This window comes from Tarenaya hassleriana, unplaced genomic scaffold (genome assembly GCF_000463585.1).
Source record: "Tarenaya hassleriana unplaced genomic scaffold, ASM46358v1 Cleome16, whole genome shotgun sequence".
NCBI classification, from domain to species: Eukaryota; Viridiplantae; Streptophyta; class Magnoliopsida; order Brassicales; family Cleomaceae; genus Tarenaya; species Tarenaya hassleriana.
Window position 1 is genome coordinate 932,901 of NW_010965019.1, and position 14,544 is coordinate 947,444.

A 14,544-nucleotide genomic window follows, 5' to 3' on the forward strand; every position below is an offset into this window, starting at 1 on the left:
GAGTGAGGGGGGGGGGGGGTTATATTATTTTGTAATGAATGAAACGAGAGAAGTAGAGGGGAAATGAAAGGGTGGGGTTTGGGCCTTGGGGGTCATATAAGGTAAAGAACGAAGATGCACTTTTCCCGGTCAGAGTGGATGGGAAGACGGAAAGGAACTAAATGAGGGGTCTTTATTTTTGGTCGGTGAGATTTGTAAAAGTTGAGACATTAACAGTGAAAATTTAATTTCCTTTTTCTCCTTTCTCTGTTTCTAATCTATCCACATACAAATGGTTAAAAAAAAAAGCACAAGAGACAATGCACTGTACAAAATGCAGAAAATTTTACCCAGTAATAAAGTTAAAGCGACAATAAGTGTCTTGGACCATGTTTTCAGAACTATATTACAACGATTTAGTAATCTGACAAGACTCCATTTCCTTACAAATGTACACAAGATTTTTTTATTGCTGTGAATGTGTGTGTTTGTGTATACAAATATGTATCTTTTCTAAATGACGGCATAATCATCCTTTTTTATCGCAAGTTCCGAAAATTTAGTAACAAATATATATATTTCTCGGATTTGGGTGCAAAGACAAATCCCATGAGAGACGGGCAGTTCGGAATTTAGTGGGTTTGATGCACGAAGCCTTTGTTGTTAAGTGCATGAACCTCTTTCTTTGCCCCTTTATATATGCATCTACTTGCGTGTGTGTGTGTATGTGTATATATATATATATATGGGGGCATTTAAATATATTGTTTAGCGATTGGTATATATCTGTTTTATTGAACGAGGAAATAGTAAACATGGTAATCCCGATTTTGGTGATTGAAATCCCAACATTCAATTCAAGGACGTGAAATATATACGACACTCCTCTCTCTCTCTCTCTCTTTTTAACCAAGTTCGATGCTTAAGATAATTAGAGTTCCCCACAACCTTCTTCTAAAGGAGTGGGATGTCTAGATTTCTTTGAAATCCAATTTTAAAATATTCAGATAACTAATATATGATCTCCACCTTATTCAGGTGTGAAATATTATGAGAAAAAATAAAATCATCTACATATATTCGCGTAGATTTATCTAGTTTCGGATAAAATTCAACAATAGTGACCAAGGCCCATTAAAGGATTTTGGGGCCAATAATCGAAATACAAAGCCCAGATAGTCTAATACACGCGCGGCAAGAGAATGAAGTTAATAGTGCTTACAAATTCCACGCGCAGACATCGCGCGTGCAGCGGGTGATGTAATATCGATCGGTTATTATGGTCAGTTCCTAACGAAACCAAAGCGCGTGAAAGACGTAAAAAAAAAATTGTGACGGCTAAATATCTTTGTTTTTTTTTCCAACTCTCTTGAAATTACTTTTTTTTTTCATTTTTATCCACAATATACTCCAACGTCCATTGCCCAATTAACGGCGTTTCCTTTTTTTCTACCACTTACTAAACGCCGTTAAATAACGTAACTTAGATTTGAAAGTTCTTTTTATTTTATTTTTTTCAAACTTCTTTTTTCTCCGAAAGGTTCTTGTAATTTGTCATATTCCATATGCTTTATAATTTGTAATTTGTCATATGCTTTATAAACGCGTATTGACATTTTTGCTACACTGATGCTTTTATTTCATCTCACATATACAAAGTTTATAGATTCACAACATGTATACGATGATAATGAGCAACACAGGAAAAAAAAACACCAAAACCCACCCTATACCAAATCTCTTAACCGAATCGCTAAACCAAACCAAACCAAACCGTTAGTCACACGATAAATCCTGAATAAGCCGGGCGGTAAAGTTAAGCTTCATGGTACAGCTCATCCGGCCTATCTTCCACTCTCTCCTTCCGATCACATGAACTCTGCCCTTAATTTCAGCAACGCTTCTCAGATCCATGAACCCCAATCCCAATGCCGTATTCGAACCGTTCGATGCGATTTCCACTTCGATACCGTTCAATTTTGTCGTCTTCCGAGCCTCAACTCTTCCTCCATCGATCTTTATCTGTCCGAAGATCGCGATGTTCTCATACACCACACTTCCCGTACTGCTCACGTACTCGAGGTCCCCGAAATTAGGGTTCTTGATCGCAATCTCTTTCACTAGCGTGGCGTTCAAGTAAGGATTTGAGGAGTTACCCAGACGCAGGTTTCGGACTGAGACGGATAGCAATTCGACTTTCGGACTCGTGATTCGGAGAAAGATTTGGGCAAGGATGAGAAAAACACCAAAGGAGATTACGACGGTTGCAAGAACATAAACGAGGCACTTGCCTGGTTCTTCCTCTGATTTCCGAAAAATTTCCCGGCTGATTTCTTCGTCGCTTCGGCCGTAGATTCCAACCGGAGCTAAATTGACCCGTTCCTCGGCCATGTTTCGAGTTCAGAGGAAGACGAAGAAGAACAAGAGAAGACGAAAGTGTAAGGCCGTTAAAAAGGAAGGGTTTGTGGACACGTGGCGCAATGGTATTGAATGAAAGAGGAGAGGTCGTTCTACGTCGGCTCCGTCTACACGGTGGCTCTTTTAAAAGTCTGGTTTGGGGTCCTAACTGAGCAGTTTGATTTTTTTTTTTATTCTGTCATGGAATTATTTATTTTATTTCCGTATTTGTTTTATTAATAATTAATTTCTTTTTCGGTAAACTTTCCGTATTATAAAAAAAAAAATAATTAATTTCTTAATATGATAGATATGTGATCAGACCGCGTCACGAGCTCATGCTTAATATTAATAACCCTCTCAACTGCAATCCCTATACAGTGAGCTGAATATTTGTTATATTACGAGCAATACAAAGTATAATTTTTTTAATTGCATTAAAAATTGAGAAAATAAATATTTTCCTATAATGCTTGGTTATTATATTATTCCGTGATGAGTTTGCTGAATAATGCCCTTCCACGTAAAGATTTTATACGATAGTTTTCGAATTTCCTAGTTTGGGGTCCATGTTTTTATTCATGGGCTTCCGTAAAGCCCACTATTAAAAATGGGCCAAAGTTTGGCTTTTGAAATCTGAGAAAAATATTGATGTGCATGTGCTCCGAAAGAAGATCAATCTTTGAATCCTTTGGGCTTTTTTGGGGCCTCATCTTGGTTGGTCATTACGAATATCGCGTCACCATTCTTTATATTTAACAGGTATTTCTTATATTTCTTTTCGTTTGAATAACTTTTTTAAACAAGCTAAATATATCAAATGAAAAGAAAAACATACAAATTCAGTAAAATTATTTAATACTATTGTTATTAAAATTTTCGTATTTATGCTTATATATTAGAACATAGCACTGCGTTCAGTCAGACATTTTTTTAATCCTTCGTAGCAAAAAAGAAAAACGACAGATAAAAAGTTAATGCAAGAGGCAAAATTCTGATATTGAATGGAATCAAAAGGGGATCTTAAAAGCATAATATGAATACAATTGGAAAATTAAGCGACTGAAAATTTGGTATTTACATCTTACAATAATAATAGTGTTCTAATCGTATTCTGATCTGACTTCCTCTTTGACATTCTAGAAGGATAAAGATTCCCTCCCTCTCTCTCCCACCCAACAACTCCACTCAAATGTATAAAAAAACCAAAATTTGAATACCACTAATAATAATAATATAATAATAATAATACTTCTCTTTTCAAACATTGTCATCTTCCATGTCGTCTATTCCTTGCTTGTCCTGTTTGCAGCTGTACCGCACTTCCCTACCCGTTGCGTAAAACAACGTCGGATTACGACCTCCCTCCCAAGTCCCTTTCCCTCACCAACCCTCTCCTCCTCCTCCCCCCTGTGTTTTCTCTCTCCTTTGCTTGCTATGCAAGCAAACACAGAAAAAAGTCTTGGGAAATGTCTATTCTCTGTGACAAATCTAATTTACTATTTCCCCTTTCTCTCCCCTCTATTTACACGTTACATCGGTATTAACCCTATTAGTTTAGGGATATTAAACGTTAACACGAGAGTTTATTCTCTTTATATTGTAAAAAAAAAGGGGTATAGAGGAGTAACTTTATCAGAAATGCTCCTTGTGGAACTCGAACTTTGTGGAACCTTTTTGGTTGAATGCGTTGCAGAGCTTGCTTAGCTCTTTAGCCAAAACCGGTGCTCCGCAGTAAAACACTCCTGTTCACATTTTTAAAAAAAACAATGTTTTGGTTTTTTTCTGATCAATTGATTAAAAAAAAAAAGGAAATTCTAAATGTCATATCTATATATCAGAGATTAGTGACTTGTTCATGTTACCGATCCTTGCATTGCAGTGCTTGGAACTCAGCTTTGACAGAACCTTCTTCCAGTTGGGCCTTGCAAAGTGTGTTCTTACCTGGATTCCACATATGTAAGATTCAGTTTCTAGAAATCTATCCGTATGGATTGTCTTCTTCCTATCTGTTTGTTCTCTTTTCTTCCTTTAGAACATGGACCAGACACCGTGTTTTTTCGAGTATATGTGGAGTAAAATCCCTGAATATCTCAGGAACTACTTTAATTACTTTATAAGTGTGCACCAGACTACTGCAAATGTTGAGGGTGAATTCCTAGATATCGACTTTAGAATCAATATATATGAGAGAGAGTGTATGAATAAGAATAGTCACCCTGGTGCCAGAGACAATGTCGACTCCGTTCTTGGCGTGGTTTAGGGCTTGGACCATGGTGATGAGAGCGGATCGGGCATCTCCCTCTTCATAGACGCTCGTCAAGTAATTATGCATTTCTATGACACCCTAAAATCGTTTCGAACTATTAAAAAAAACACATTTTCCAGCCAAATTGGGTGGAGAATAATTGTCTCCAAAAGATTCTTGAGGATGTTTTTACGTACCCTTTGGTCGAGCTCTGCGACTTCATTCATGACTCCTTTGAACCAGTCGAAGGAACCTTGTTCCCTTGTCACCCAGTAGAAGTATGCATTTGTGGTCTTTAGGATTCTCTTCCGTTTTGGGGAAACTCTATTGGATGAGTTATCATTGCTTCCAATGCTACTATGCTCTGATGTTCTACTCATGTCATAGACTGAATCCTGTAAATACAAAAAGAAAAAAAAATCGCAATAGTGTTTTTAGTTTGGTAAAAATGAAGATTTGATTAAGGGAGATGTTGTTGTTGTTATTACCGCTTGCTCCTCCATTTTGATGATGTTGTTGAGCAAATCTTTCAGGATACTGATAAATGGAGTGGCACCGATGCCAAGACCAACAAGTAATAGGACGTCATATTTCCGATAGTCTTGAGCAGGAGCACCGTACGGCCCATCTATCAACAGCTTTGGCAAACTGTTAATTAGACAATGCAAAAAAAAAAAAGACATTAACGAGGATCAGTATTGGTTTACTAATCAAACAGTTAAGACAATGCAAAGAGGGTTTTTATAGGAGTTTGATTTACTTTTTCTTTGTTGTCTCGTCAGCTCTGAGAAGACCGCTTTTACCGGCTACCGGAGGTTCACAGACTTCGGAGAACATTCTTTTGAGCTCTTGTGTCCAGTCGCCGAGTTGCCGAATGTGGATGCTGAGATAGTCATCCCCAGGGGCCGACGTAATTGAAAACGGATGCCTATCAACCAATAAAAAAGGGACGATGATCAACACTCGATGCATTAATTTTTTATCCGTAAATAAATAAAGTTTTTTTTACCATTCGAATGGAGAAACCGCGGGACACTGAACAAACATGTACTGCCCGCTCTTATAACGGAACTGAGATGGCTTTGACATTTGCAGAGTCAGGACATTCCCAGGATATATAGCAACCTGAATCATAAGGAAAAAAGCACAATCAGAATGTGTTGATGCAAGGGATGAAAATGAAGAACTAAGGGTCAAACGGATTGTTTTTTTGGTTGTTACCTTTAGAAGTCGTACGGTGTAGAAACCAGAACGGAAGTACCTAAGGGTCCTCTCTCCACAATATAGTAAGATTGGGACTGAAAGATACATCCATGTCTGCAGGCATTAATAAGATATTGTCATCATCTTTGTTTTAAAACACAACCAAATGCAGGGGAATGAAGATTTTTACCGTCTTAAGGTACCACTTGTTCACGAGATAGAGGAATACACCGTGGATGATGAGAAGGATGTAGACAATGACGAAAAGGTGATGTGAATACCAAAAGGCGTTGAAACCAGTGAGCCTGTCGAATGGCTTTGGCAGCTTGACGAGGTTCCGTCTGAACCATTTTGTAGCTAAAGTGAAAGCAATGGCCATTAGAATGACCATAAGAACCCCTGTGATGCCCTCGGGGCCTTTAACAAGGTCGAAATACGTGGGCTTTTTCGGTCCAAAGTAATGAAACAAGTAGCGGTCATATCGGTATTCATCGGAGCTTATCAGTCTTGGAAAATCGCAGGCCAGATGGTCTCCAACGTGAAGAATCACTCCTACTACAATGGCTCCAGCAATGGTCTGCATAACAACTGAGAGCCGTGAGATACACTAATTACAGGTAGATACAGAGCAGCGAAATTGAGCTTAATAATTTCAATGTCAGCTTCTATACCTATATTCCAATTACTTTGGTTCCATGTACCTTAATGTTGAACCTCAGATATGGTAGTCTATAAAACTGTCAAAATTAATTAAATTTTCCCTAGCGGTAATAAAAATCTCAAGAGAAACAGACAAAACTAGTTCTCCCTCCGTTTTCTCTCCCAGTCATTATTGATAAGGTATACAAGGTAACAGTGAAAGCGAAAAGCTGGAATGGCCATTTAGTTGTCAACTTCCAGTGCGTGTACAGATCAATGTGCCCACATCTTAGCTTTTATCACCACTTGCTGAGTGTAAGAAATAAAGTTAAGTTATTCATTGTGTTCGAAGGGGATGATTTATAGTGTTTTGACTCGAGTCACGAAAAGAAAGCTTATGGGTCCGTAAACGCTAAACGTAGACAACAAGAAACCAAAAAAATAAAAAATAAAAGAGTAGAGAAACTTGTGGTGGTACTAACCTTGTGAAAGTTGATGTTATCATCAAAGGGCACAAAATAAGCAAGCTTTGTGGACCTGAGCCAAGTAATAGTATTTCTGCAGACAGGGAAAAGGATCAGAGCCATGTTAAACTTCAGAGTCTCAGCCGCGCCCTTTGCTGTGAGAAGGCAATAGCCCATGATAGCAAATGCATCTTTCTGCTTATATTGGAGGAATTTCCACAAGAACAATCCGATCATGATCATGATCCACAGTGTCAAAACCCAGATCCTCTTCCAATTCTCTTGCAAGAAATAGACAAAATCTGAGCTAAATCGTTGTATTCGGCTTTTCCTCCGCAAACCCTGAAGGTTTTGGCTCAGTGCTTGACTTGTGTAGCTGAGTGCTTGACTGTAATTCAGATAAGTGTCTTTTTGCAGAAGCAACGTCTCTAGCTGCCATAGCTACATTATTGACAAAGCAATAAGTATGTCAAATCCCTGGAATCATGTGGGAAGGAATTGACTCGATGGATCACAATCACAAAATGCATAAAGTACTGGAGCAGCACGTCTCGATCAAACTCATGATTTCAGTGAGACAAATGTTCCAAACAACATAAAGCAATGAATTACATGACATTTTTTCCAATTCTCTTTTACCTCGTGAGACGAATGATGCATCATTGACCCCCTATGATCCAAATTTGACATCTGATGCATGATATAATTGGCACGCTAGGAATTTGCTACACCCACATGGCTTAGGAAATAATTACACGTCATGCAAAGCAATCAACCAAGAAACTATTCCATTTCTAGCAAAGTGTGTTTTATGTGATCAGATTATTCATTGGTTTTATAATTGGCTGTCAAATTTGAGCTACGAATAAGGTGATCTACCTTATTTTTTGGGGATGCAGGGTACTCTGGTCTACCCTTGTTCTTAAGCCACAATTTTTCCATTCAATGATTTTAAGATATTATAAAAATCCACGCATTTTCACCCAGCAAACAACTCTAGATTCTAACAACAAATATAAAGAATGAATTGGGAGCAGACAAATTAATTTCATGAAAAGGGAAGCTAAATAAATTTCCTCTCTTCTATAAATATGAGGTCAATACACAATCCGGACGGCCGAATTCTATTTGTGAACGGTGGTTAGAATACTTTATTCTGTTTGAGCAACAAAAATAAAGGCAATCTGAAATAAAATATGCACAAAATCGACACGTCATGCAAACAGAGGAACGTGCGATTGTGGAAATTCAACTGTTCCGTGTTTAAAGATAAAGAGCATATTGTGTGTGTAATGACCCACCTCTATGTAGCCAAGCCTTTCAGGGTCCAACTCTTCCATGATCAAGGCTGCATACTCCTCTGCTTGTTCCTTCAATCTTGATAGCTTATTTGCAGACGCACTTAGCATGATAATCTGTCCAAATTTAAAATGTTAAGACAAAACGATAATATTTTTTTACATATATCGAATTAGAAATTTGTGAAATAGTTTGGGCAAATAGACTGCGCGTCACCGACTCACCGTCACCACTAATACCAAAAAAAACATTTCATTACATTTATTTGAATATAAGTCAAAACCATCAAACAAAAACGAATTCGATTACTGATTATATTTCTATAACTAATTCTAAGTTTCTAACCCTACTTATTGATAATACCACCCTAAGTGGCTAAGTCACAGACGAATCTTGAGAACATGGGTAACATCAAAAGACAATGAAATTTGCACTTAAATTCCTTTATTTTAAGTTGGAGTAGTTAGCATATCAGCATTCCATGCGATTTAGGGTCACCAAATCCTCGCCTAACTCGAGTATGTACAAGAAAAAAAAAAGGCACCCTCTAAATTTCGTCAAAAAAGCTCTTACTTGACTATCAGACCCAGTTTTCATATTTCACCGAATCTCAGGGAAAATAAAATCTGATTATTCGATGATTAATGAATAGTATTTATAAAAAATAATTGGTTTCCTGAAGAAAAAAAACTAGTTTTTTTTTACCTCTTTTACCTCCACCTCCGTGATTCTGCCATCTTCATTTTTGTCCACCCTGCAATATCCGACAATAAATATATAAGAGGATTGATTGATTATGATCATCGTATTAATTACAAATCAAAGTCAAACATTAAATTGTAATAAAACATACTCATCGGGGAACAATAATTTGTGCACACATGCTGTAGACCATTCCATCTCATCTACTAGGCTTAACAGTGTAATACAGATTATAATTATCATTATGATGAAACTATGCAATCCCCCTAATCTGGAATTGTTAAAACATAGGATTTGGAAAGGAAACCAGCGGCAGCGGATGAATATAAATGTTTTTAACCAAAACTGTCATTAGTTTAAAGGAACTTTTGTGCTAATGATTAATTAATGAGTAAAATAAGATTAGTGGGGTTATTAATTAATCGTTAAGTAATTATAGAAGTGTTTTTGGTTACGTACATGTCGAAGAAGATCTGGAGGCGAGAATCGAAGCTTTCATCGGTGATCTGGGACCAGTACTCGTAAAGCTCCTCGCGGCTGATTTTCTCAACCTTCAATCTCCTTCTCCTGCTCAATGCATCGAACACTTCCAATGCAAATTCCTTCGAATCTTTCATTCCTGGGAAAACAGAAGAGCAAAATAATCACGAACTGTGTGTCGAACAATGTAAAGATCTGGAACTGAACAAACAAAATTCATAATATAAAAAAACTGAAGCTCATCGAGAAATTTGAAAGTTAAAGAAATCTCGAATTTCGGAGCGAAATTTTCAACAAAAAACAAAAAACGAGCCAAAAACGTCACCCATAAATTCGAGTTTTCATGAAGAATAGGTGGTTTCGGATCAGACCTATGCACTGAGCGAAATCGGAGCGGTCGAGATAACCATTTTTGGCAAGCTTTTCGAAATTGCGCTGAACTTCGTTCCACGCATCGACGTTCTTGTTCTTTTTGCTGATGAATCTCAAGCCACGAAGCGCTTTCTGAGCACCGGACCGAGTTCGATCCAGCTGAGCGCGCTGTCTCCGCAAGGCTCGAGCCTCCAGAGCCGAGTTCACTAGTCCACCTCCACCTCCACCGTTCTGCGCCGCCGCCGAAGATGCACCGGAAAACGAGCGAGACCACGTGAATCGCTTAAGTTCCTGCGAGAACTGCCTCGCCTTCGCCACCGCCTCAGCTTTGAGCTCCTGTGAGAACTGCCGGAGCCGGCTCGACGGGCTCCGCTTCATCCGCCGAGATCTCGGAACCGACGCTGGAGTCGCCGATCCCGCTCCGGCGGAAACTGCTTCATCGTGAGAGACTTCGATATTAATGCCGGTCGCCGGCTCAACACTTCGGAGAATGATTGTATCATCGTCCTGGAGATCGATGGTGACCTCCACGAACTCCTCGCCGGCACCGTTGGAGCACTCAGTCCCCGGAGACGTGGATGCGCTCTCGGCGGAGATTCTTCCGGCGGCAACGGAGTCAAAGGACCACCGGCGACGATCGAGCTTGGAGATCGGCCTCATTAATGGATAGATCGAAGAGTCCTACGATCGGATCGGTTCCACGAGGGCCAAGTGTTGCTTGGGAGGCTTGGAGGTATATACACGTTGCATATAGAGGTTGGTGGAATCGTTGGAGAGAGAAATGGAGTATTCAAACGCGTAGAGAATCAGTGGGGAAAGCCATAATCACGCGCTGCGCAGCTCTGTACTATATAGAGAACGATAGAGAAAGTGATCCACAAACAAGAGAGAGAGAGAGAAAACACAAAAGAAAGCACGAAAGAGACAACGTTGACGGATAGAGAGAGAGAGAACAGAGACGACGGAGGACGATCGGGACCGGGAAAAAGGAAGACGGAATATGCTTTCAATTCATAATTTTAAAATTTAAATGACACACACACACATATATATATATATATATAGAGAGAGAGAGGACAATTTCAAGCTGTAATTTCTAGTGTAAATTTTTACCGATTTTCTTAAATAGAAATTTAATATATATATATATATATATATACACACACACACATGTACTAAGCATGTTGGGGCATTTGTGTATGTGGGTTGGGCTAAGAGGATGTTTGGCCACATTGATTAGGCTATAGTTTTATTACACACGGCGTTCAGACGTTAAGGTAAATTAATAATGAACAAATTAATTGTTTCATGAAGTTGAAGTCGAGTGTTTGATTGAATATTGTCGGACAGCTATTTAATCATACATATAACACTATAAACCCTGGATAATGGCCGTGTTATATACTATCTTAATTAATATGGTTAAAAGTAATATATACTACCATATATTGATCACATTCTTTTTTTTAACATTTTGGAAATGCGACCACGTGATGAATGAATGAATGCATGTATATACATATGTATGACCTTTGTCTCTCACTCTCTTTCTTTTCCTATATATGGGGTCGCACATATATATATATATATATATGTGTGTGTGTGTGTGTGTGTGAATTATTTTTGCCTTTCCTTTTCGGTCGTGAACGCGTTTTATACCATTTTGTGATTGTAAGTAGAGGAAAAGGGACGACTTTGAATTTTGAAGGCTGAAAGATTCTGTCTGAATTGGAAAGTAATTTGACACTGGTTCATGTGTTATTATTACTCTCACTAATGCTTTTTCACACGACAAATCATCGATATTTCATGGTGTGAGGAAATTCTAATGATATATATATATAGTTATTATTCTTCAAAATTCATGTTCATTCTTATGATGACTTAGTTTTTTGTTCATAAAACATAAATTATTTATTACTCTAACATTGATACACATGGAAAAAACTATAGAGACCGGTTATCATATATATATATATATATATATATCATTTTGATTACAACAATTAATGAAAGCCAGCCGATAATGGTAAAATTTGCGTGGAAAATGTTTTGGACATATTTATCTAATTTGGGCACAACTGATTAATATAGGATGTGAGCACTGTAGGCTATTAATGATAAAAATCATACTAAATGTATCTATATAATATAAAATTATGGAGATGATTGAGTAGCGTTACAGCCTGTGACGGCTAGTGAGTTGAAAATTCGAACAAGTTAAGATTCCATCAAGCTTGTGTGAAACATGCATTATTCATATTATATATATATATATATATATACACACACTCATACATACGGTCGGATATATAGAGGAATAAATTTATACAACCTTGTAAAAATGGACCAACCGGTCCCTTCTTCATATAGTTATATTCAAGCCCTATTAAAAAAAGATCCGTACATTCTAATCACTGCGACATCATCTATTGTAATTGTTGCGTTGTTCATTGCATGATGGAAATATAAATACATATATGTATATATATGCATGCTTGTGAGTATATGCCTATATGTCGTTTTTTTTAAATAAATTATTTGTGCTGTGATCTCAACAGGGTATGTTTCCGATGTATATGTATATAATAGGTTTGAACACGTAACCTTCTCATTAACATTAGCAAACATATTTATACAAGTGTATTAGGGTTAACTATACTCCTGATAATTACATATATATCCCTATAGTATATGTATGTGTGTATGTATGGGTGCGTATGCATGCATGTATGTATGTGTGTATATATGTATGTATGCATGAGCATGTTTACGATGTTTTCAACACCTACGTACACACACTTTGGTATATGATAACATGAATGAGGACGTGTTTAAAGATAATGACTTTGCAACAAACCAAGAGAGAAAGAAAAATCGAATACTTTGTCTGGTTTATTTAGTCTCCATGTAACTTTATATCTATAATATTATAATCCATGCATTGATATCTAATTATATTACATGCTTTTATATGTTTCTTACATCATCTCCTTTTGATTATATATACATTCACGTAAGAGTTCCACCTAATTTACGCCAATTTTGTTTTGTTAGGTGATTCGTTTCTTATATTTGTAGTAGACAATATGTATATATATATATATATATATACATACATAGAAATCATGTTTGGAAAATAATAGAATTTGAGAAATATTGACCCTTTCTTTCTATATTTTTCACTAATAAATAAGGTATCTTTTTAAATTTGGTTTTTAATGTTCCTTGAATGCGTGGAGTCTATTGGTAGATGTTTTCGATTTAGATTATCTTTACATTAAGTTTTTTTTTTATAAAAAACTTATGTTTATTATGTTTTTACTGTGTTCAGTTCGATTTAAATTTATTTTTGTTGAAAAAATATTTATTTGTTATAACGTTATTAGTTTTATTTAGTTTGTTAGATATTTATATTTAATTTGAATTCATTTAACTTGGTTTAAATAAAGTTATAACTAAATAATTTAAATCGAATTCAGGGTTATCCTTTTTTGCTAATGTATATTTAAAAAAAATACAAATCCAAAAAATCATGAAAAAACTCAAACGTTTCTATATTTACTAGAAACAATACGCACATAACAAAAGATACTATAAAAATTCTAAACATTTTATAAGATGCAATATACGTGTTATATAATACTGTTTAAAAATAACTATTCGCATAACAATGTTGAATATTTATTACACACCATTTTTCTTCAATTTTAGTTACCAACTAATCTAACTTGCCCCATACGTTATCCCAATATCATTGAATTAATTTTAACTACGGATAGAGGGTTTTGATTTAAATACTCCACCAACCCCCGTTACAAAAATCAAATAAATTTATATATTTTGTATATATAAACACATGTTTGTATTTTTTTCTCTTCTTAAGATTTAATATTATTGTTTAAACTTTTCAATCTTAGACTTTATTTATTTGGTATTAAATGATATCGCGGAAAATTTGTCATTCTGATTAAAAAGATTACTCGGGATGTTCACCCACCCGTTGTAATTTACTAATTTTATAAGATTTTCTAATTTTGACCGCTCCTTTTTTCTTTTTTACTTTTTAAAAATTCCGATGCCTATTTAGGTAAATTTAATGTTTTTGTAATCGTCTCTAAGGTTGATAAAACTAGAATTTTAATATACACACATATATATATATATATATATATATATATGAATGGGTTATCATTTCACTTGTTGATGGGTTCTTTTTTTTTTTTTCTCATGAGTCATGAAACTTCTTTTTGGTGCAGATTAACGCAATAAACGCTGCTACTGCAGCAGCTTGCCTCATTTTAAGCGTGGATGAAACTGTGAAAAACCCTAAGGTAATAGATGTGGTTTTAGCCTGTCCTGTTCTTACAACGGTGTGAAATTTCGTTTTTTGTTTTTAAATTGAAAACGCAGTCGGAGAGCGCACAAGGAGAAGCAGCTGCTAGTGCGATGGGCAGAGGTCGTGGTCGCGGCCGTGGAATGAGGAGGCGATAGATAAAAGCTGTCTTTCTTCTACCCTTTTTTTGCTGTATCAAATTTCAGTGACTAATGGGGGCTCTCTCTATGTTTAATTTTGTTGACATTGATCTTCAGCTCTGAAGGTCTGTTTAGAAGTGCTGCCTTAGTTATACTATACACATGTTCATATGCTTGAGGGAGGTGGAGAAAGCTTTTAGGTTTGTTTTTAGAACACCGTTGTCAAGCCCATACAGTTACAATTTAGTTGTGGTTGTGTTGGGAAATCTTCTTCTTCTCGACTTT

At 36.4% G+C, this 14,544-nt stretch overlaps 2 protein-coding genes and 1 long non-coding RNA gene across 4 annotated transcripts; 1 reads left to right on the forward strand and 2 right to left on the reverse strand.

Moving 5' to 3' along the window:
* Positions 1-1,755: 1,755 nt before the first annotated feature.
* On the reverse strand, positions 1,756-2,370 carry LOC104809652 (late embryogenesis abundant protein At1g64065). The gene has a single exon (XM_010535699.1). It carries the CDS (start codon positions 2,368-2,370, stop codon positions 1,756-1,758), a length of 615 nt encoding a protein of 204 aa, XP_010534001.1.
* A 1,006-nt stretch (positions 2,371-3,376) lies between these two features.
* LOC104809360 (respiratory burst oxidase homolog protein F) lies at positions 3,377-10,777 on the reverse strand. Of its 2 annotated transcripts, XM_010535323.2 has the most exons (14): positions 9,783-10,776; positions 9,391-9,550; positions 8,935-8,983; positions 8,232-8,345; positions 6,949-7,371; positions 6,018-6,404; positions 5,846-5,941; positions 5,634-5,749; positions 5,385-5,552; positions 5,113-5,272; positions 4,822-5,019; positions 4,595-4,723; positions 4,242-4,320; positions 3,377-4,121 (listed from the first exon to the last, which is right to left on the reverse strand). In XM_010535323.2, the coding sequence occupies exons 1-14, from the start codon at positions 10,441-10,443 to the stop codon at positions 4,012-4,014; spliced, it is 2,850 nt and encodes a 949-aa protein (XP_010533625.1). In that variant the 5' UTR covers positions 10,444-10,776; the 3' UTR covers positions 3,377-4,011. The 2 variants fall into 2 exon arrangements, with proteins under 2 accessions (XP_010533625.1, XP_010533624.1); XM_010535322.2 differs by having other exon boundaries at positions 5,634-5,941; positions 9,783-10,777.
* Positions 10,778-14,033: 3,256 nt separating this feature from the next.
* On the forward strand, positions 14,034-14,535 carry LOC104809361. Its single transcript, XR_771131.2, has 2 exons — positions 14,034-14,117; positions 14,197-14,535. It is a non-coding gene; the product is annotated as an uncharacterized LOC104809361 (long non-coding RNA).
* Positions 14,536-14,544: the final 9 nt, after the last annotated feature.